At 36.3% G+C, this 21,679-nt stretch overlaps 3 protein-coding genes and 1 non-coding gene across 4 annotated transcripts; 2 read left to right on the forward strand and 2 right to left on the reverse strand.

Annotated features, from left to right (window-relative positions):
• Positions 1–5,870: 5,870 nt before the first annotated feature.
• Positions 5,871–11,675, reverse strand: CBG19917 (the record flags this gene model as incomplete). The annotated part of the gene is made up of 9 exons (XM_045235319.1): positions 5,871–6,092; positions 6,418–6,547; positions 6,601–6,854; positions 6,971–7,153; positions 7,650–7,892; positions 8,123–8,233; positions 8,521–8,661; positions 10,215–10,522; positions 11,345–11,675. The coding sequence occupies 9 exons, from the start codon at positions 11,673–11,675 to the stop codon at positions 5,871–5,873; spliced, it is 1,923 nt and encodes a 640-aa protein (XP_045096917.1).
• A 2,682-nt stretch (positions 11,676–14,357) lies between these two features.
• Positions 14,358–15,344, reverse strand: CBG19916 (the record flags this gene model as incomplete). The annotated part of the gene is made up of 2 exons (XM_002633822.2): positions 14,358–15,000; positions 15,046–15,344. 2 exons carry the CDS (start codon positions 15,342–15,344, stop codon positions 14,358–14,360), a joined length of 942 nt encoding a protein of 313 aa, XP_002633868.2.
• Positions 15,345–16,671: 1,327 nt separating this feature from the next.
• On the forward strand, positions 16,672–19,737 carry CBG19915 (the record flags this gene model as incomplete). The annotated part of the gene is made up of 6 exons (XM_002633821.1): positions 16,672–16,789; positions 17,454–17,587; positions 18,044–18,171; positions 18,905–19,121; positions 19,391–19,526; positions 19,580–19,737. 6 exons carry the CDS (start codon positions 16,672–16,674, stop codon positions 19,735–19,737), a joined length of 891 nt encoding a protein of 296 aa, XP_002633867.1.
• Positions 19,738–20,676: 939 nt separating this feature from the next.
• On the forward strand, positions 20,677–20,760 carry CBG28345. Its single transcript has one exon. It is a non-coding gene (tRNA).
• The last annotated feature ends 919 nt before the right edge of the window (positions 20,761–21,679 follow it).

Below are 21,679 nucleotides of genomic sequence, written 5' to 3' on the forward strand. Positions count from 1 at the left end.
AAAGAGTTAAACCTTGGTCTTCTTTATTTGTCATACCAACCTGTTCGCAGCACCTTTGGCGCTTCAAACAGCTGGCTGGTGCGCCTATCGTGCGATGTAACTTATAAAACGAATTTGCTGATTACTAAGAGCTTTTTATTTTCTTCAGAAATTAGATTCCTGGAAGTAATTCTCTGAGTATTTTATATTAGAACAAGAGCAGCAGGCAGGTGCAGGATTAAAGTAACTCAAAAAGTCTTGTCACATCTTATGCCGATGAAACAGCAATTTTTGCAACAACAAAAAAAACGACTTCTAAATTGTTCTAGACGATTCTTATTCTAACCAACCTCCGTATATCCTCTCCTGTTGTCTTCGAGGACATCAGAGACATTTCCCTCTCTCTCTCTCTCCCTCTCTCTTTTTCTTATTTTTCCCTCACTTTGAAATGAAAGATTGTTCCGAAGAAGACACTTCTTCTTCATATTCATTTCAAGAAGAGGAGAGGAGAGACTGGTAATTTTCGCATTAGCAATCGAATCGAACCGTCGCTCCGTCCTCCTCCGGAGACAGAAACCAGGAGAGAGAGGCCGAAATGCCCCGGGAAAAAAGAAAGAGACAAAGGGACATTTCGGATTTTGGGGGAGAAACGACAAGAAGAAACAGTCTAGAATAATGGTAATATATCTTTTTTGAATTGAGAAGAAAACGGAGAGAAAGAAAGACCAACGAAGAATAAAACTCATGCCATCAGGTGTTGGAAATGGGAATTGTCGAAAATTGAGAATACATCCAACTTATCAAATTTTGAAAACACATGTTCATTTTATCCTCTAACTGAAACATTAATCAATTTCGGTATCATAAACTTTCATAATCATAAAATTTTTTAAAATAACTCCGGTTTCAAAACTGGCACCTGGAAATTTCGAAAAAAAGCAGCGCTCGTGTCGATTTACGAGGCTCCGCCCAAAAATCCGGTACCGTATTAAACGAAATTGATTTCTGTGAATTTAGGTTTTTAATTAACAAAAAAGATTTCTTGATATGAAAATGATACCCAGCATCTCTGGAATATGTTTTATACAGAAAAAAAAACCAACCTTACTGTGAAAATCGCACGAGCGAGCTGAAAATCTAAAGTATTACGATTTTTTGCGTAGAGCGAAACAAGCAACACTTTTCGAATTCTCAGGTGCCAGTTTTTTTAAATCCGACAATACCTAATCAATAATTGTTAATGTTTGAAAAATTTTGAGGTGTTTGTAAACCATTAACTTTTAATTATAGTAATATTTCATCTCAAGTTTATACCTTGATCTACATATGGCACGACAAAGTAAAAATCAGGAAACGAAAATAACATCAGCATCTTCTTGTCATGCTTCATGGTTTGAATTGTTAGCAAACATTGAAAATGAGGATCTTACTAGTTAGTGTTTTTCAAAATTGATTCGCTAAATTTAGAAACATAATTTCGAAGAATCATGATGATTCAGTAGTTTCGTTTAACATTCCGAACTCATCCACGTATTCGATGAAACAGTTAAAATTGGTTTTTCAAAACCCTGTAAATCGGGTTTCCTAGTTATACGAAATTACTACAGTATTTGGATTTGGGAAACTCAAACGTGGTTGCTTTAACGGAAAAAAAGTACAAGTGAAAAACAGATTAACTTCGTCAGTTTTCGAGCCGAAACCTTGTGAGTTGAGTTAACAATGAAAACGTGAACGAGTGTTGTGTTTTGAATACTTTTGACTGTATATTTACGGAAATATTGAACCTAGCGCCGCATGGCGCCCATAGTCAGGCTAATAAACTACAATTTAAGATAAATTCAATATACATTGTAATTATTACTGTTTAGTGGATCTCATGTTTTCAATGGCATCCAGTATTCACCATTCCCACCGGTAACTCTAGAATTCTGGTCTTGACCCTTATTATTGTTCCAGATCAAACCTCCATTTCATTCTCTTCCATTTTCCCTCAAAGTGTCACACCTCCTTTTCCATCATCCTTTCATTACCGAATTTCGAAAAACCGACGAAAAGATCTCGACCCCCTTCTTCTTTTTGGTCAAGATGCTTATCTTTGAGTGGAACCTGACGCATCGCACACGACGATGTGAATCTTGAAGTGAATCGGTTTTTCAAGTATACTTCTAGACGTTCCAATGGAAGGAGTAGATTCTTGCTAAAGATAACCCAGTTTCGTTTAACTGTACCAAAAGGATTATGGATGGAACCTTAACTACCGTAACACTTCGAACTCTATTATCTCAATTCGCATAAGAGATATCAAAAATGTGTCCACTAATAAAATGCTAGTGTTATCATGAAAAGTATTTTATTAGTTGACACATTTTAGGCATCTCTTTTAGAAATTGAGATAATTGAGCTCAAAGTGCAAGTATAGGATGCTTCTATTAAGGTGTTTTTATCTATAGAAGCTTAACCAAAATTTGAGATAGGATAGTTTTAGCACAAAAAATCTTGTACGAAAGTTGTCCTGAAAAAAAATAATTAAATAATAAATGTTTCAAGAATTACCATCAAACCTCCATTTGAGTAGCACCTGTCTATCAACTTTGAGCTAGATTATCTCGCTTTCTATGAAAGATATCAAAAATGTGTCAATTGATAAAATGTTTGTGATATTATGATAAACAATTTATCAATTGACCAATTTTTGATATCTTTTACAGGAAATGAGATACATAGGTTCAAAGTTGATGGTCATGGTGTAAGTCTTTTTTGGAAGATAAGACTGCTTTAATAGCTTATTGGCATACTGTACTTTCAAGTCTTTGCAAAATGTCTAGAACGGAATCATAAAAATTAATTCGGCATGAATTTTTCCAGCAATAAATCAATGTCTCATAAACAACATGAATCATATAAATACACCTGCATAAACACAACCATTCCTCTCTTTTTCCTACTACACCGTCCCGTAACCAGTATAAAAAGGGAAAAACGAATGAAAGGTGTTTGCATTTCGAGGCGTAGTCGGCAGACCAGGACCCCGCAAATATCATTGTATGTGTGTATTTGGAGAGAAAAACGGGCGGCATTTTATACCCAAATACGGAGGGAGAAATACAACACGAAAAAAAGAAGTAGGGGGGGGGGGGCGAAAAACGATGAAATACATAAAAATTGAGGACAGTTTGGAGGTAGAAAAGTGGTGGAAGAAAGAGAGAAAGATGGAAAGATGGATGGTAGTTTTGACATGTAGGTTGAGGGTTTTTTCGCGGAATAAACGGTTTGGAGGGAATGGGAAGAGAGGGAAACTTATTTTTGCAACTGAGTAATTCTGTAAAAGGTAAAAATAAATTTGGTCCAGTAACTAAATATCAATAATGACCATAAGGCTAATCAAGTGTTTTTTTTTGATATTTCGAGTTCCGCTGGCAAAAATAGAGGTTAAGTTTACTACAAAGTAAAAAAACAAAAACGTTTATTTCAAACACCAGTCAAATACCATAAAACCTGTTTTAGAAGAGCCGACGTTTCTATTATTCAAACTAAGGAACTTTCGGAGAGCCCTTCTATCACAGCAGCCCTCCAATTAGAGTGAGCCGTTTTAGTTCTTTGGCCATTTTCCGAACTTTTTCATCGAAAATTTTATTGAGTTTTCGAAAATTCATAAAGATCTGTCAATGATAAAAAATTGGTAAATTTTTTAGACTTCAAATGTTCTTCAACGATTTTCTGTAAAAGTTTGATATGTCCAGAATATTTTAGACTGCATATGGAAGTTTATGTTTTGAAAAAAGAACACACACATTTTGAAGGGGCCTTTGTATTTCTTCAAACCCTCTCAAAATGGCCCGTTTATTAGAGGGACCCATAATTTAATGGGTAGCTCTAATACAGGTTTTACGGTACTTTAATTAAGTATTGCAGTTACAGAATGCAAATTATTCGTTAATAAATCTTCCGTTACATCAAAAAAAGTCAAAAAATCATGTTTCAACTGACCGGTATTTGAATCTTCTCTCTCTAATAATACTGGGTTCAAAACACACGCCTTCAATATTTAGAAGACTCCGATTAAAAAAAAAACTAAAATGTGAGTACAATATGTGAATTCACATATAAAAAAGCGGAAACTCGAAAAACTGTTGAAAAGGAATTTTGCGATTTCCTTTAATTTTTTATGTGAGTCTACACACTTGTGATAGGTAAAAAGTTTGTTCCTTTCAGTTGAAAAATTAATTGAGGAAAAATTTTCCAGTTTCAAGTTTCAAGTATGAATTTCAACAAGTGATCTAGGCAATATCGGGAGAGCCTGACTTATATTCACTGAGGAGTATATTTCAAAACTGTCGACTGACCAAATTGTTTTAATATTCTGTCAAAACCGTCTTTGAATCATAAAACCGAAAAATCTGTTGTTCTTTGATATTCAACAAACATTATAACTTTCAAATACATATTACAGTTCAAATGTCATGTTCAAAACAACCAGTAAATCCCATTCACCTTGCCATTCACCCTACTCAAACTACAAAACCGGTTCATTCCTGAAAAAATATATTAAAAATCCAATGTATTCTATGAAAACCGATTTTTTGTCCTGGCATGCCTATTCTTATGAATGTACTGTAAACTTCTCTCTTCCAGACGGTCCCTTCCGACTGCTTGGCACTCGCGAACACCGCGGTCGAAGTTACTCGCGGAGTTAGCCAGTGTCAACCAGATGGATGCTCGAGACTTCCTTTTTGAATGTTCTATCTCGTGAAAAATTTATAAACAGAGTTCGAAAACACAAAAAATATTCTAAAACAATTCCGCTGGAGACCGTACCGTAGTCAAAAAATCCCTAATTTCGAAAAAAAAGTCCGGAAATATTCCGATCGGAATTTTCGGAATTTTCGGAATTCTGAATTCCGCTCCAAATATCCTTGCATCCAAAGTGTAACGTGTTGAACTAAAAGTAGTGAAATCATTAAATTTTTGGCTTTGATACTATAAAAATCAGGAGAAACAGACAAAATAAGAGAAAGTGTGAACATTCTCTAAATTTATTTTAGATTCAATATTTGAAAAAAGTTGCAAAATGTTTCAAGAACCTGTAAATTTCATATATCCGAAAAAATTGTGTTTCAACTAACTCATGTAGCCATTATGACTTCGAATCAACAATTTGCTGGTGTCTTGATTACGTAACTGCATTGTCATTGAAATTTATACTTTTGAATGTATTTGCTGATTCTGAATACTGTCGTTATGTAAGTTTTTTAAAAAGTCCCTTCCGATTGCTTGGCACTCGCGAACACCGCGATCACTTCCAATATCGATCCGCGGAGTTAGCCAGTGTCAACCAAATGGATGTTTGAGACTTGTCATTCTTAAATGTTATGTTTTGTATTTTCATGAACCTTTCCAGCTTTTCAACCCGGATTTTTCACAGTTAGAGCTTGATTAAAACAGAAATCGCATGCTGATCACCCCGGGTAGTTTTAATAGAAAGCCGCCCTATGCTTGCATTTTGAGCTCAAATATCTCGGTTACTTTAAGAGATATGAAAAATGTGTCTACTGATAAAATGTTGATGACGTTATGATAGACCTTTTATCAGTTGACATATTTTTGATATCTTGCAAAGGAATTGAGATAATTGAGGGTGTTACGGTAACTGGATCAATTTTGAACTGTTAGTTTGCTTGTCAAAATCATCAACATAAAATATTCTTATTTCTTGATAACTTGATTATGAAACACTTTATTGATAAGAAGTTGTTACAAATAATATAAAAATTGAACTGAAAACAAAAAGAAAGACCGGTAATCGCACAGTTTCAACTGGGTTTTTGTTGACTAGATTCGCTAGTGAGATGCAGTGTGAACAATTGAAATTCAAAAAAAAATCAAAGAAAACATTAAATGCACTTTCTTCCGAATATTTTCTCGCAGAATTGGTTCATGTTTCGAGCGGCCATCCCATTTTTGCAGCCAAATGCGGATGTGGATTCGAATGTGGCCGATGAGAAACGAAGTGCCAGACTACGGACAACTTGAGAGAATAGGGATTGATCGGATTTCGAGTGACACCAGTAGAGGTTCCAGTCACACAGTTCGAAGAATTCGGGTTTTGAGTAGACCTAGAAATACATGGAGAGTCGAATATAATCGAAAAAATAGACGGAGATAGATAATGTTGACGAAACAGACTTTTTTTGAAATATTTTTTTTCTAATTTTTTTTAGCTAAATACAATGATGCCTTAACACTTGTATTAGAAGAGCTCCTAAACTTGAAGGATCCTTCTTATTGGAGTGCTCCCATAGAGACCCCACGAAAAGAGAAGGACCGGTCCTTCTAATACGAGTATTACAGTATTTTCAAGGCCCGTTACGAAAAATACTATTTCAAAAATGTTACATGAGTAGTTACCATTATTTAGATTATTGAAACGAAAACACCCACCATGTCCACTACAGCTTCCTTCAAAATGTTTCCATTCTCCACCCCATCATTCGCATGGAAATAACAGAAATCTGAAACCAATTGAGCTCTTCCAACAGCGGAAAACAGCTCCGGCTCTTCGAACATGTACCTGAAAAAACGAGTTTTCAGATTTTATTTTCAATCCTCGAAACAAAAACCCACTTAAAAATGGCGGTCCATGTCAACGAATCGTAGTTGACTCTCATAAAGGAAGTGAAATTCAGATTGACCAAAAGTGGTGCAGATTCCGAAGCAAAAACGATGGATTCAGAGAAAACAAATTGGGGAATCGAAAGAGTCGAAGTCATTTTCAGAGGCCAAAGTGGTTTGGAGAGTTGTTGAAGACGAGAGGATGGTCCGTTGTTTTCAACAAGGATCGATGGATATCCTCCAGTAGTGTACCAGTATTCGTAAATCTGAGAAAATTTTCGGTTTCATCGAAATCACAAACATACATGTTTGCTCTTGAACGCAGTACCGTGCCAAATTTAGCTAGAAACCAAAAAACGGTCCTAGGAAATTTTGCACTAACCTGTCCGACAGTTGCATTCCGATCCACTCGAATCTGATCAAAGTAAGAAGTGAATGTGGTCAAATTGAATGTTGAATGAGAGGCAACCAGAGATTTGATGACAGAATACATGAATTGTTCTCCGACGACTGATTCCAAAGTGTCCAGAAGAACAACTCCTTTCAGATAACAGTGACGGTTGATCTGAAAATTTTGATTTTTTAAAAGCCGTTATAAAAGAAAACAATCTGTTTCAGATTGTCTACTTGTACCGAAAATAGTATTTATGCTGTTAAACAAATTATTGACTTATCAGCTGTCATACTGTATGTTACTGTGGTCTAATTTCAATGTATTGATGCCGAAAACTAGAGGGTGGGCGAGCTTAGGTCCGGTAGCAAAATTTTCGGTAACTTTTATTGGCTTTATACGATTTTATGAGATTTTTATAAGAATTTTCGTTTTTGTCCTGGCCTAATTTCTTTGAACTTCATCTACACAAAAAATCCGAACAATCGTAAAAAATAGCGTAAACAATGAAAACTATCGGAAAATCGAAAAAATAAGCGGAACAATTATTAGAAAAACATGTTCCTTTGGGGATTTCGCTACCGAACCTAAGCTCCGCCCCTCAAATTTTCGACAGCAACGCAAATCCAAATTTGGCCAGAGTACTAGATATCCCGGATCACAAACTCACCAATTCTTGATTGATCTTTGATGGCATGAACAAAGAATGTCCCGGACTCAAAAAGTCTTCAACCAACTGAATCTCCACATATTGTGCCAACTGGAACCTTTGAAGCCTGATCTCGTCAGTCAACAAGGCTTTGACTGCTTTCAAAGCCATCCAATCCGCCAAATCCTCTTGAAGACAAATCCAATTCCACGAATCAACAGTTGCTCGGTTTCCGATCCAGTGATGGGCGATTTCGTGGGCGATCTGAAGAGATCATTAGAAACGTATCAGTGGATGCAGAAATAGGAGAAGTGAAACACTGATTGTGAAGCATAAATTTTCAAATCAACAAAAAATTACGGTTTCAAAAATTTCACAAGAGTTTGTTAGGGAATCCATGTTTAACCGAAATGTTCAATTAAAACCTAGTTTATTGAAATTGTCTTAAACATAACTGATGGCTTTTCTCGAAACAAAACTGTAAACTTTCCTACCAAATATATCAAATGTGCATCATCTCCAGAAGTAGCAAGTGTTTCCGATACAGTAATATGTCCCCAGTTCTCCATTCCCCCATCGTAATCTTGAACCAGAATGAAGTCAATCTGAAATTTCATCATAATTGAACGAAATTTCGAAAAATGTGTTTTTTTGAGAATTACACAAATAATTCTCAAATGTGAATTTCGATTAGGATATACCCAGATGTCTATTGAAATCTAAAGTCATAACAAATTATATCAGAACAGTGAAACATGTTTACTTTTTACATAATTCTGATTAAAAAGCTGTATGGTTAAAATGTCATAATGCAAAAAAAAACTATTAAATTAATCACAATTTTGTTTATTTCTAATAATTCCCTGAAACCGACAATGTTTTTTCCTCTTACTTTATTCAACGGCAGTGGAACATCAATAAGCCCAGCAAGAATTTCGAAACTGGCCAACGCGCAATCCAGGACACGAAGAACAATTGCACGGGATTCTCCATTGACCCGAACTGTGACACCAAATGATGTTTGACGGGATAGCTGAAAATGGTTTGAAATTTAAGAAGGTAGAGTTTCATAGTGTCGATAGTATGGTCGATGTTGTAACTTTTTGATGTCTGTAAATTAAGAGATTGTCAATCGTAAATAAGATCTTTGAACGCTGAAAGAGAAGAGAAGTGGAAGAGAGAATCTGATGACCGAACTACCGTAGTCAGCAAAAATTCTCTACTCACATTTTTCTCGATTCTCGTCTGTTATTGGACACGCCCAAAAGTTTTTCTCTTTTTTAGTTCCGATTTTTGTAACAGCATAACTCTCGTGGCCACGGATGGCGAAATTAAAACTACAGTAACCTAAAGATAATTTTTACTTTTTCAATGGTTTTATTCAAACTTTCCCTGTACTTTAAAATATTGACAAGGTTGTCTTCTCCATTTGAACAATGTGAACATAATTGTCGACAATTTGTCTAAAACCCCTAAAAATGAAAAAAAATTAAGGTTACTGTCTTTTCCGTTCCGGGACCTTCGGTAGTGGTTTCAGGTGTTTTCCTTCCACGAATGTTTTCTGTTTGGTGTGTCATTTCTTGGAAAATCTCAAGAAAACCACTCCTAATGTTTTCAGTTTCTCTGATTTCATTTGTTGTAAGTGACTTGATTCAATCGTTGGTCTCAGAACAATTCACGTTTTCGTCAATTAAACTGATATAAATAATTGGAAGGGTAAAACAATTCCGGGCACTAAACTCCTGAAAAAAGAAATTAAAAGTCAGATCTCGGTACCCGCAAATTGAGGATTTTGTACCCCTTCATTAAGTGTGTTTTGAGCATAATAGGTTCACATTTAACCCTTTCAAGTCTGGCTCACTTTCAGTTTCTAATTGAAATGTTTTCAGTTTTCCTATTTCAGCTTACTAAAATTATTGGTCCCTTCTCTCACCCAAAAAGCCACTTTTCAAAAAGTCTGTTTTGATTGTAATGGCAAAAGCTTCAGAGAGCAAAAGTAAATAAACAATTAAATAATAGTTTGATTCAGAAGAAAAAAAACATGCAAATACGCCTTGTTTTTGTTTTCTGTCTGCCAAAAATTGTTGTTTTTGTTATTTTTCTGTCTGTGTGTTACTGAGCAAAAGGATTGGTAACTCACTCATTTCTCAACAAAACCACCTTTTTTTATTTTTTGGTGATGTGGTGTAGTACTATTTGTTTACACACATTGTTTATTTTTGGAATAGGGAGTTGTTTTGGGAAGGATTTTATCGACGGAAGTTTAGAGCTTAACGTTAACACTCTAATGGACCCAAACTGTCAACGTTGAGCTCATATATCTCGGTTCCTGTAAAAAATATCAAAAAGCTGTCAACTGACAAAATTACGTTGATATTATGATAAAAATTTTGCCAGTTAGCTACTTATTCATATCTTCCTCAGAAACCGAGATATAGGGGCTCAAAGTTGACGGTTCGTGTGGCCACATGCTCGAGATCATAAACAATCCGAAAAATTCTGGCCCCTCTTATATTGCCTGTTTCACTTATAACATTTGAAAGCTCTACTAGAGAACATCAATCATTTTTTGTATTCCTTGCTCACCTGTAAATTCGAATCCGGCATGACCGAAAAAGCGACCAAATAAGCCGGAAGCAATGGTGTCGCCTGGAAAATAGTCCTCTGCCACTTCCGATTCTCCACGTGTACATCCATTGCAATCGTATTAGATTGAGCTACAGTATCCGTTGGATGGACAATTGAGAGACGGAATAAGGCTTTGACAGCTGGATGATCAATACATGGGAATAGTTTTCTGGCATGATTCGGTTGAAGATGAGTTGTATAGAGAAGAGGATGACGTCTTTCGAATAATCCTTCTGACGCGTTTCCAATTCTACCGTTGTACTCTCCTGAAAACGAAATATCAAATTATTTGGAGTCTTTGAAACACTAATATTATGATAAGCAGGTCTGTTATTGTTCTGGTACAAAAAAGGAAGCTATGGAAAAGAAACACCGGTGGTCATGGCCGAAGGATCCCACAACGAAAACTACCGTAACCTAAAAATATTTTTCTGGATTTTTTTCTCGATTTTTGTGCGTTTTCAGTCAATTATTTTGCTATTATTTGATTTTACGACTTGCAAACGCACGAAATTGAGATAAATACAATTTCAGATTACGGTAGTTGTTGTGGGACCTTCGACCACGACCACCGGCGTTTTTTCCACAGCTTTTTGTTTTATAGACTAACATAATATTTTGGAGCCTAAATAAAGCAAGTCAATAATACAGAATCCCGCTTTACAACTATAAATTGTTCTTGAAACATTTGATGAATTCTAAAACTGGAAAACGTCGATTTTTTTTCGCACCAGAATAATATTCATGAAGTTTCATAGTTTTCTTGCTTATGAGGTTATTCAGTGAATTCAGCAAATTGCTGGTTTTTTCCTTATGCAGAAAGCAGAAAAACCAGCAATTTGCTGAATTGCTTTTCACTAAATAATCCCATTAGTGCAATATATTAAAGCCAGTCAGTTTGGGTTATCATTAAGCCGAACATTTGAAATAGTGAAAAAAAAATCAACCAGAAAAAAATAAACTTTCGTTTCTTTAGACTAGACTTGAATTCTTTATAATTCTTTATATGTTTCATTATGTTTTGATTATCATAAATGCACTTCTAATTTGATAAGCTATTTGTATTGTAAACCTTTTGAAATACTCACCAATGGTCAAAAGATACTGTCCTGGAAACAACGACTTCTCAAATTTAAACTCCACAGTTTCTTTTAGAATTTTAATCGACTTTAGAGAAGGTTCTGTTAGATCAGAAGAACGAATCAAGGAAATATTTCGGAATGAATGAAGATCCATTGCATCCAAAGTGATATTATCAGAAAGTGATGATAGATTAAAATGGAGGACCATGGATCCAGTGAATCCATTGAATTCGTGAATTGGGAGTTTGAAAAGTAGGTCATAGGATAGTGGAATGATATGGTGGGGATAGCTGAAACCCAGCTGGAATATCAAAGGGATCAAAATCAGAAGCTTCATAATTTTTCGAGATTCTCTTTCGTGTCCAATTGGTCAGTCAGTGCTTCTTCTTCTACTCCGATGGACGATTGAGAGAGGGTGTGAGAAGAGTTTGTCTAGTGTTGTGACCTCAGAGGTACCGGTACTTGACGAAGAACTTTTCATTTCCGTTTTCTTCCTCGAGCAAGCAAATATTAAGTTACCTTATTTCTCTCTCACTTCGTTTCGAAATGAGAAGATGATTGGGATGGTAAAAATAAAAAGAGAAGAGACTGTTTGTGTTCGGAGAGAGCTTACTTTTGTTTTTTTATTCCCATCGAAAGTTCTTTTTTTCCGAATCAGTAGTGGCCACTTGAAATGAAAAATAGATAGAGATGGGGAAATGAAAAAAATCTTGGTGGTCATTTCTCTTAAATTTAATTTTGTTGACCTCCGAAGCTTGAAATTGTTGGCTGGTTTTAAGTGGGATAGGAGGTGACAAAGGATTCAAAACTTAACTTTGCTGTCTAGAAAACAAAACTTTGAAACAGTAACAAATGTTTAATTTTTTTTTTATTTTGCCTGAAAAGCTCAATTTGGATTCTCACCTTCCTTTAAACATTTGAATTACCGCCACGCATTGGAGTTTGAGACCGAAAAAACCCCCGAACCGTCCACTTTGAGATTATATATCTCATTTCCTGTAAGAGATAGATTTTAGCAATATTGAACCGAAAAGTCATCTCGGCTTGAATTTTCTGCAAAAATGTATTCGAATTCCCACAAGAAATAAATTTACCATTTTCAGGTAATTTCCCGCTTTTTTATATTCTGAAAATTCCGAAATTTAACTTTGTTGACCTTAAAACCGGATTTAAAACCGAATCAAAATGAGTTCAGGTTTTTCAGTTACAATTATAGGTGATAAAGGATTAGAGTCTTAATAATGCTGTAGAGAGAGTAACATTTTGAAACATTAACAAATTTTGTTTTAAAAATTTCTTTGAATATTGATTAAAAACATTTTGACTCGAATTATAGAGCAGAAAAGATTCGAATGTATCTAGGATAGTTGTAATTAGAATTACCGCTAAAAATTAAAATTTCAGTTGCTACCTATCTGGTTTTCTACCTTTGATATAGGCAGTATGTACTTTGTAAAATAAGACCTAGAATCCTTTAGACGTTTTCGAAAATGAACTATTTGCATATTTCCCATTTTTTGGTGTTTTTCCAATTTTAAAATTGACAAAAAACAATTTTTCATAATTTCTTCAAGTAGGTGGTAGCCAAACTTGACACGTTATCCAATTAATATCTCCTTCTTTGTTTCTAGTCTGACCATTCGAATTCCACTTTGCATTGTTTCTTTTTCGAAATCCAATCCTTTCCTAGAATCGGTCAACCTATAGTTTTCAAACGGAAATCCAAAATCGGAGGGTTACTTTTTCGAACGGATGCGGAGAAGCAAAGATTGAAAGCTAAACAAAAGATAGTTCGAGAAAGTACTTGAGACAAAACGTTGTAGGTTTGTCGTGATTCTGAAATGTTGCAACTCGAAAGAAGATGATTTCGGTTCAAAATGTTGAGAGGAGAATATATCCAGCTCGGAGAATATCCAGCAAGAAGAAAAACGCAGTGTGGAAAGACTATCCAGTCGATGGGCAATGCCCAAACATGAGGAGTTGAAACAGAGAATAAACCAATGGTGTGTGGATTTTTTTCGAATTAATTTCTGAACCTTTATTCGGACATGAGAACATTAGAACTCTGAAAAATTCAGAAATTTCCTGGGACTTCCGAGATTTTGGAATCAAAAGTCGATTTTCGTATAAATCACTGGAAAACAGGGTTTCCCGCTCGAAACAGAAAACACATTTTTTGTAATCTGTTTTTGAAAATATAGTACCCTTTTTTTAAACTACAGTATTATCGAAATTTCAATTCAAAAATTCTTGGAATTTGCAGAATTCCGAACCAACCTGTTAACTGGAATCGCATTTACAAAATTTAAAAATGCTCGAAAACATTGAAATGTTAAAAAAACAGCAAATCCATCAGGCAAGGCAATCTCAATCTTAATTTTTACTTTAGTTTATGAAACATGGACAGGGAAAAGGTATAGGGAAGGAAAAGAATAAGAATAACTTTTAAAAAAGGGGGCAGGAGAGCTAGGAGTAGCTAGATCGTTGGATATCAATGAAATATTTTATACGCTTCTAGGACAGAAGATCTCACAATATGAAAACGGCTGAAAATGAGACAATTGCGGAATACTAGAATTAGATGGAAGTATAAGAGGATTGTGAGCAATAGTCATTACAACATAAAACATTTGGAGCTCTTGCGAATCTTTTGTATTTTAAAGGATTTTTTCTCTCGAGAATACAATAAATAATGTTCTGGTGTCGATATAGTTTAAAAAGAAAAACAAATTCAAGAAAGGCCTGAACGAATATACCATGTTATGGAACTTCACCAATTGATATCTCCTTCTACATTTCCAAGAACTCCTCCTCTGTTTTGTCCCATACTCCAAGGAAAAACGTTCTCCCCTCGATCAGAATTGATGCAACACGATTATCGAATTCTCTAACTACATATGAGTGGCTTGCTATTGGATCCGAATGACCAATATCATCCCAATCAAATCTGAAAAAAATTTCTCATTTCAAAGCTATCCCAAGTTGGTATATATTCTGAAAATATACCTTGAAAAATAACTTACACTCTAGGCAAAGTGTGCGTTGGTGGCTGCTTGTTTGCATCAATATATTTTACCCCAATTATATTCTGTATTATAATTTCGTTAAACTCGTGCAATGATACTGTAACTTTCAAGTATTCCAGCTTTCGAAAGGCTTCTCCGGATTTCCATTTTTTCACAAAGTTGATCAAATTCCATATTTTGCATTCTTTGCATTCCATAAATGCCTGCTTCCCTTGAAAATGATTTAAAATATCAGGAATAGTGATGCTGTCTTGAATTGTGTCAATGGATTCTGCCTGGTAGAATTTGGATTCTGGATTGAATGATAACTCTGAATTCGATGTGAACAGTTGAACAGATTTCAAAACAGGAGAAGAGGAAAAAAAGTTTTCAAGATTCCTCATCTTGAAGTCATCTGCGACGTACGTACTCATACAGAATGATACGTTTTGCAGGTGAGTAGGAAAATAATACTGCACGCCTCCAAAAAAGTCCGCTTTCCAATAATACGTTGAATTTCCGAAAAAATCAAGAAAATAGTTATGGACGGATTCGATTATAGATTCTTTGTCCGACTTGTGAACACATGCAACCGGATAAGGGTGAAAGCCAGTTTCGGGTAACCAAAAATCTTTATTACGTTCTCTTGTGAATAATCTGAAAAAATGATACTTGTATGAGTTACTTTCCATTTCAACTCACCGAAAATCTATTATCTTTTCAGATACGTTTAACTGAAAATCAGGAATTTCAGTCTTCTCGAATTCTTCAAATCTCATTATGACGTCTACATCTGGTTCGCGGGGAATATACACACATAAATGATTTTTCCCATCAGTGAAATACACAATTTTATTGATACTTTTCAATCTTTTCTTTTGGGACGATTTTATCAATTTCTCCATATTTTTGGAGACCAAAGAAAGTAGTAATAATTCGGAAAATTCCATGTTTCGGAAAATCTCGTTTTGAACCAAACCTGGATATTTAGAAAGAATCATTTTTAGTTGCTCTGAAAATATTCGAAAAATTGTAGAGAAGCAAGAAGGATGAACAGAAAAACAACATAAGAATTAGAAAAGAAGAGACGCCTAGTGACGTGGCAGAGGACACAAAAGACAAGAGCCTTAAAGAGTCCTACGATGGTTATGACCTTGACGGGCAACATACACACTCTCTTCTTAGCCAGAGGAATGAAAAATCAATGAAAGGTGAATTAGTCGATTGGTGGTATCTTCTTGGCACCTCTATCCTAGTTGTCTGAAGATATAATAATATTCTATCGCAAGATTGAGACCTGCTGATTAAAAAAAAACAGTATATCCTCATAGAAAGCAGGTTCAAAACAGTGCTCCAGTTCTGCTGAAAAATCTGAAGAGCTTAAAAACTTATGTTTGAATATAGTCCAAAAAATCATAACGATTGAAACTTCCAAATGCGATGATGTGGTGACCTGGAAATCCGGTTAGAAATTAGGACAAGGCTTGAAGTGTTATAGGCAGAGTGCGTACAATGTGTATCTGGTATCTTTCAACCCAATTTTCTCGAAATCTGCCCAGACGACAACTATCAGCTTTCAGATAATACAGGTCACGATATGTAGAGCCACACTCAAGTTGGGGCCTTACCTAGTAAAAGTTCCCAGTACTCAATTCCTTTGACAGACCACCAAACACAAAGCATCTCATTTTACACGTGATATTTAGGTTTCAGGGCGTCCAGAGCTAGCTCTCCTTTGCCAATCAGGTGACCCTTCCCGACAATGTTAGTTCAACTTATCTATGTGTTATCTCGGAAAATTAGATTATCCGGCCAAAGAAATGATAGTAGAAACATGCTCATGTCTACACGGCATCCATAAGTAATCGTTCAAATGGGGTACGAATCGACCAAATTTCTGACTTTGCCAAGAGACTTCAATACGGATGCCTTCCCGATTTTTAGCGGTTGAGTTGCCATTTTTCAAGCTAAAATCCCCTGCTTGAAATTTTTCGAATCAAACTCAAATTGTAAGCGATGAAGGAACATGTTGCTCATATAAAGTCACCTTTTTTGCGATTATTAGGTATTTGAAGACCAGATAGAAATGAAAGTATTATCATGTTGCGTATGTGCATTAGGCCAGGGACCAAAAGAATCGACATTTCTTCATAACGGAGTGATATAAAAATCGACGATCTAATAAACTTTGATATTATCTCTTCAATGAAAAAGCAAATCCCAAAAAGAAAAAAAAAACTTTCGAATCAAAATAACATTTACAGACTTGTTAAAAGTTGATCTCTCTGAAAATTTTGTCTGCCCGCGATTTTTTAAGTTTTCTGAATTATGCCCGCCAAATCTTGCACTATCTCATTTATTTGTTCATTCTTGAACGAGCTGATTATTTTCGACAAAGGCTTAGTAATGAACATACCTCGATGTTCTATTTGCTTGATTAATTATGGTAAGTGTATTTAATCATTTTTAACTCTAACGTTTGAATGTTTCGGTCTATTGTTTTTGCCTGAATTTTTCTCTTTGTTTCGGCAGTGTAAGTTTACGTTAAACCGGGCGCACTTGCGTAATTGCGGAGTGTCGTTTGGGAAGTGGGAGGCAACACATTTTTCTGTGTCTCGCCGGAATCGTCAGCCACTCTCCCTCGCAAAGGTTGTTCGCGTCGTCAAGAAGGCTGGAAACGCTAGAAGACTGTTGTTGCCCTCTCCACTGTCATCGATGATGCTCACCTCTACGTGGCTCGAATGATCTCTCTTGCCGCTTTCTATGTAGAGAGAGCTCGTGCCAGAACTGTTGCCGCCGTGAGAAGCACTTTGGACCAGCTCCAGGAGTGTCACACTCTCAAACCGAGCTAGTTGTCAGATCCAAGGAACTCAAGTTCAAGCGCGATATCAGACACACAGCTTCCAGAGCTTACGACAACTGTTATTTTGTTCACATGGTTCTCATTTTCGAATCATGCAGAACAAAAATGTTCTATTGTAAGCGAATTCGGGAATTTCTGATTAAAAAACGGAGGACATCAGCTCGAAAAAAACTGAATCGAAGTCAATTTCAGCTGAAATCAGCTAATTCTAGCTCTTCAACGTTTTCTTTCAAATTCGGTTTTTCAGACACAAGGGAAAAAAGGCCAAGAGTATTGACTTGCGGACATAGCTTCTGCAAACCGTGTATTTTGGAAGCATCGACAGTGATAAGACGAGAAAGTTCTGGACTTATACGCTCTATCAATTGCTCGGAGTGTCGCGTAAGTCAAGGGAATTGAAACTTTATAGCAAAAAAATCGATTGGAAATTAACTTTTTCGATTCATAAGTTGGCAATTTCAACGTAAAAGTGTGGCTTTTGGATGGAAAAGGATTGTTTGCCTGTTTTTGAAACATTTAACTTTTCCAGGAACCATGCTTGCTAAGAGAAAAGTTTTCCCATCCCGGCCGGCTCGGGTGAACGAAATTCAGCCCGAGACCCTTCTGAAAAAAGGAATTTCGATAAAATGTTCTTAAATAAACGGGTTTTTTAAAATGACTCTTCAAAATGTTTGTCTCAAAAACCCGGGCCAGCCGGGCCTGGCCGGGCCGGACCGGACCAGTGAAAATTTCTTCACCGGCCCGCGACATGTATGCCAGCAACCAAATCGACTCTCAACCCCGATCTCTAGAAATTTTTAGACCGGTATTTTCGCTAAAATATATAATACTATTTAGGCCCTATCAGAATTCTCCGAAAGCAAGATTCCAATAAATTATGAGTTAAGCACCCTTATTGGAGAATTGAATCTGGACGTGCCATTAGTCAGTTGTACTGAGTGTGAAGATTGGACAAGAACGACTAGGTGAGTTTTTTTTAAGTGGGCTCAAAAACATTCGTTTCAACCAAGGCTGTGCAAAATGGCGGCTAGCCGAGGCCGGCCGCGGCTATTCTTATAAAAACGCGTGAATTAAAAATCATTTAGTTTTTGAAGAATTTATTTTTTTTGTCCTATTTTTCAAAAAAAATCTACGTTTTTCTTGAAACAATTACAGGCCGTGAAATGCCGCACGGTCGGCCTCGGCTAGCCGCGACTTCTTCAAATATTTTTTCTGAAGCCGCGGCCGGCTCGGCCGTAGTGAAAGCCGGCCGTGGCACAGCCTTGCAATCATCATATAATATCAGAATTTATGACAGAAATGATCACGCAAAGGCTCGGATGGTTTTTATGAGCCGAAATCGGGCCAAAATTGGGCAAAAACGGACCAGAAACGGTCCCTACCATAGCTTCCTTCAGCCTGAATATTTTTGAACCAACTAAACTGGATATGATAGAAGAAATCAGAAACTACAAAATTTGACTACTTGGGTTACTGTATCTTGTCTATGAGCAAATTTACAAAGAGCCAAAAACGAATGCACCGCGTAGCTCGGGTGGTTTTTGTCTTGTAACTTTGTTCATAGACAAGCCTTGGTTTCAACGCGAAAAAAATCGACAATGCAAAAAAAAGGGCGAAAAACAATGTTTCCCCACAATTTGCGGCCGATTTTGCCCAAAAATTTTCCCTATTTTTTTACTATTTTTTCAAAATTTTCAGCATATGCATATGCACCACATGCACCTCCATCGCACACAACAATACAGCAGCGGACATTCGAAATAAAAGAATCGATATAAGAAGTATTTTGAAGTGTTCGGCTTGTATACTGAGACACCACGCATCCGACGGACATTCATTCTTTTGGGCGCACACTCTGATACTGGCTGTAGATCAAGAACTTACGGAATTAACATTAAGGAACCACCCAGAAATTGTGAGAAACCACCCAGAAATTGTGTCTAGATATTACTGTAAAACTTGTATTGTAGAGCCGGCACTTCTATTGTTCCAAGGAACCTCCGGAGGGACCTTCTATTACAGGGCCCTTCAATTAGAGGGAGCACTTCTATTTTTCCAAGCCCCGCTCAGAGGGCCCTTCTATTAGAGGGGCCCTTCTATTAAAGGGGCTCTTCTAATAGTTTTACGGAGAAAAAGAAAAATCATCTAAAACTCTGAGTTTCCAATATTTTAATTCGATTTCAGGCTTCATCCGCTCAAAAAATGTCTTCTCATCATTGCAAGTCGCTTCATGGAATCTTGTGCAATGTGAAACACAAGAAATTTGCAAAGGAAATCGAGAGACTGATGCCGAAATTTAAGCGTGCAAATCATGGAAAGTGTAAGCGATTTTATTTTTATCTCAACTCGATAACACACATCGTTGATTTACAGATCAGTTTAATGGTCCGGAAGATATAATATTGGAGGAAGTTCGTCAACTAGGGGCCAATTTAAGAGCTACCGGCAATCTCGTATTGGATTTTTTAATCGTGACAAAAACTAGAATGAAATTCAACACTACTCATAACTCAACCAACTCGTATTTATAACCTATTTCGACAAGTATTATGGCCCGTTGCCGCCTGACGCCTGGATATGTTTATTTGCGGCCGGAAATTTACTCAAAATCGCATCGTCGGTCGCACAGCGAAAACAACAGTTGATGCATGTGCCTTTAAATACCGTACCTCGGACGTTTTTTATTTTGGACCCTATTTGGCTGTTTTTTTCTATTAAAAAAAAATAAATTTAAGATTTATACGAATTACACAAAATTAGACAGAAACAAGCGAAAAAATAAGAGAAAAAGGCAAAAATTCAATAAATATTGAGGTACTGTATTAAAGGCGCGTGCAATAATTTGAAAAATACAGTAGTGTTCTCTTCGTGGGAGCTAAGCTCCGCCCACCGTTGTTTTCTCGGCCGCAACGTGCATTGAATTCAGACAAGAGTAATACAGCTGTCGTGCCCACCTTCGTGAATACCACCGGACGCCGGCTTCTGCTTCTCTCGCGTGGCTCAGACGGTAGCGACACCGCATATTCAATACTCCCCCACAAGTTCAACCCCTCGCGGGTTTATATGAACGGAATTTCTAGAACATCTTTTTGTAATGTCCTCGCCCTTAAATGATTACAAAATTTTTCACATCAATTACTTTTTTTTCCCTCAAATTTCAGCCCTATTAAATTATCTAGATTTTACAGTTACACCAACTTCAGGAGTTAATCATTTTAGATGCGCAATACATTCCAGTCCCTCATAAAAGCAATTTTTTCGGAATCAAACGTGGGAATTCTGTTGTCAAAAATGCAATATTCTTTCCAGTTCCAGAACTTATCTTTTTTCTGAATATAATCGAGAATTGAAACAAATGTCTGATCACTGAAAATATTTTTTTGTTACCACCAGCAAATTTACTTGATAATTTCTAGCAGATAGTGTATACCTTGAAAGTGTGTAGCCCTACTAACTCTGTTGTCAAACAAGCCGTTCTGGCCGAGTGGTCTAAGGCGCTGCGTTCAGGTCGCAGTCCTCTCAGGAGGGCGCAGGTTCGAACCCTGCGGACGGCAAATTCTTTTGCAAATTCTTTTGAATGAGAGGGAAAAGGAACCATTTTCACAGTTTCAAATGGGTCATAAGAATGATTTGGAGTTTTGGTTATTGTTTGGACTCACAAGGGAGTTACTTGAGGGAGCGGGTTTAACTTTTTTGAAATTTTGGGAGCAGATAGAAGAGCTTGTGAGGATTCCAAATCTGTTAAAAAATCAGCAAAATTCTCACGTGAGCTGAGTTATGACCTAGAAAAGTTTCCCTATGATTAAGCAATTTCTCGTGAAATTTTTTCACGGAATAGTGTATTTCTTTAAAAAAAATAGATTTCAATCAGCAGTGTGGTAAAGTGGTAAAATCGCAAGTTCAGAGGAGGAAGGTTGTAGGTTCGATTCTCCCGATCCCAAAAATTTTGCAAAATTTTTTTGATTCATTTTAAGCTGCCATAACTGGCTCTGGAATAAAATTTACGAAATTTAAACATGTTTTTCGGGAGTTTCTCGTTATAAATAGGCATTTTCCAGAATAAAAACAGACATTTAATTTTTGAAGAAATTCACAAATATGCTCATGAGTTCATCGAAGGTTTTTCAAAAAAATTTTTTCAATTTTTTTTTGTTTTTTTATTGAAAAAACAGTTGAGGATTCTAAACACATCGGTGGCATTCGATGACAAACTGCTGGAAACATATGTTCTTGGCACAATATGCGCATTTGACCATTGACAAAGTTTTGCACCCAGATAATTGACACTTTCCATAAACTTTCCGGTCGAAGCAATATTGAATTGGTCTGTCACATTTCGGAGCGCAACTGTCCACATAGCCGTCCTTCTCTAAAGTCCTTCTATTTTCTTTGCGCATATTCCGTCAAGTTCTTCATGAACTTCTTGAATTGACGGAATATCAAAGTTTCTGAAGTGTCTGAAAACGTCCCTCA

The sequence above is a fragment of the Caenorhabditis briggsae genome (assembly GCF_000004555.2).
Source record: "Caenorhabditis briggsae complete genome, chrIV, whole genome shotgun sequence".
NCBI lineage: Eukaryota > Metazoa > Nematoda > Chromadorea > Rhabditida > Rhabditidae > Caenorhabditis > Caenorhabditis briggsae.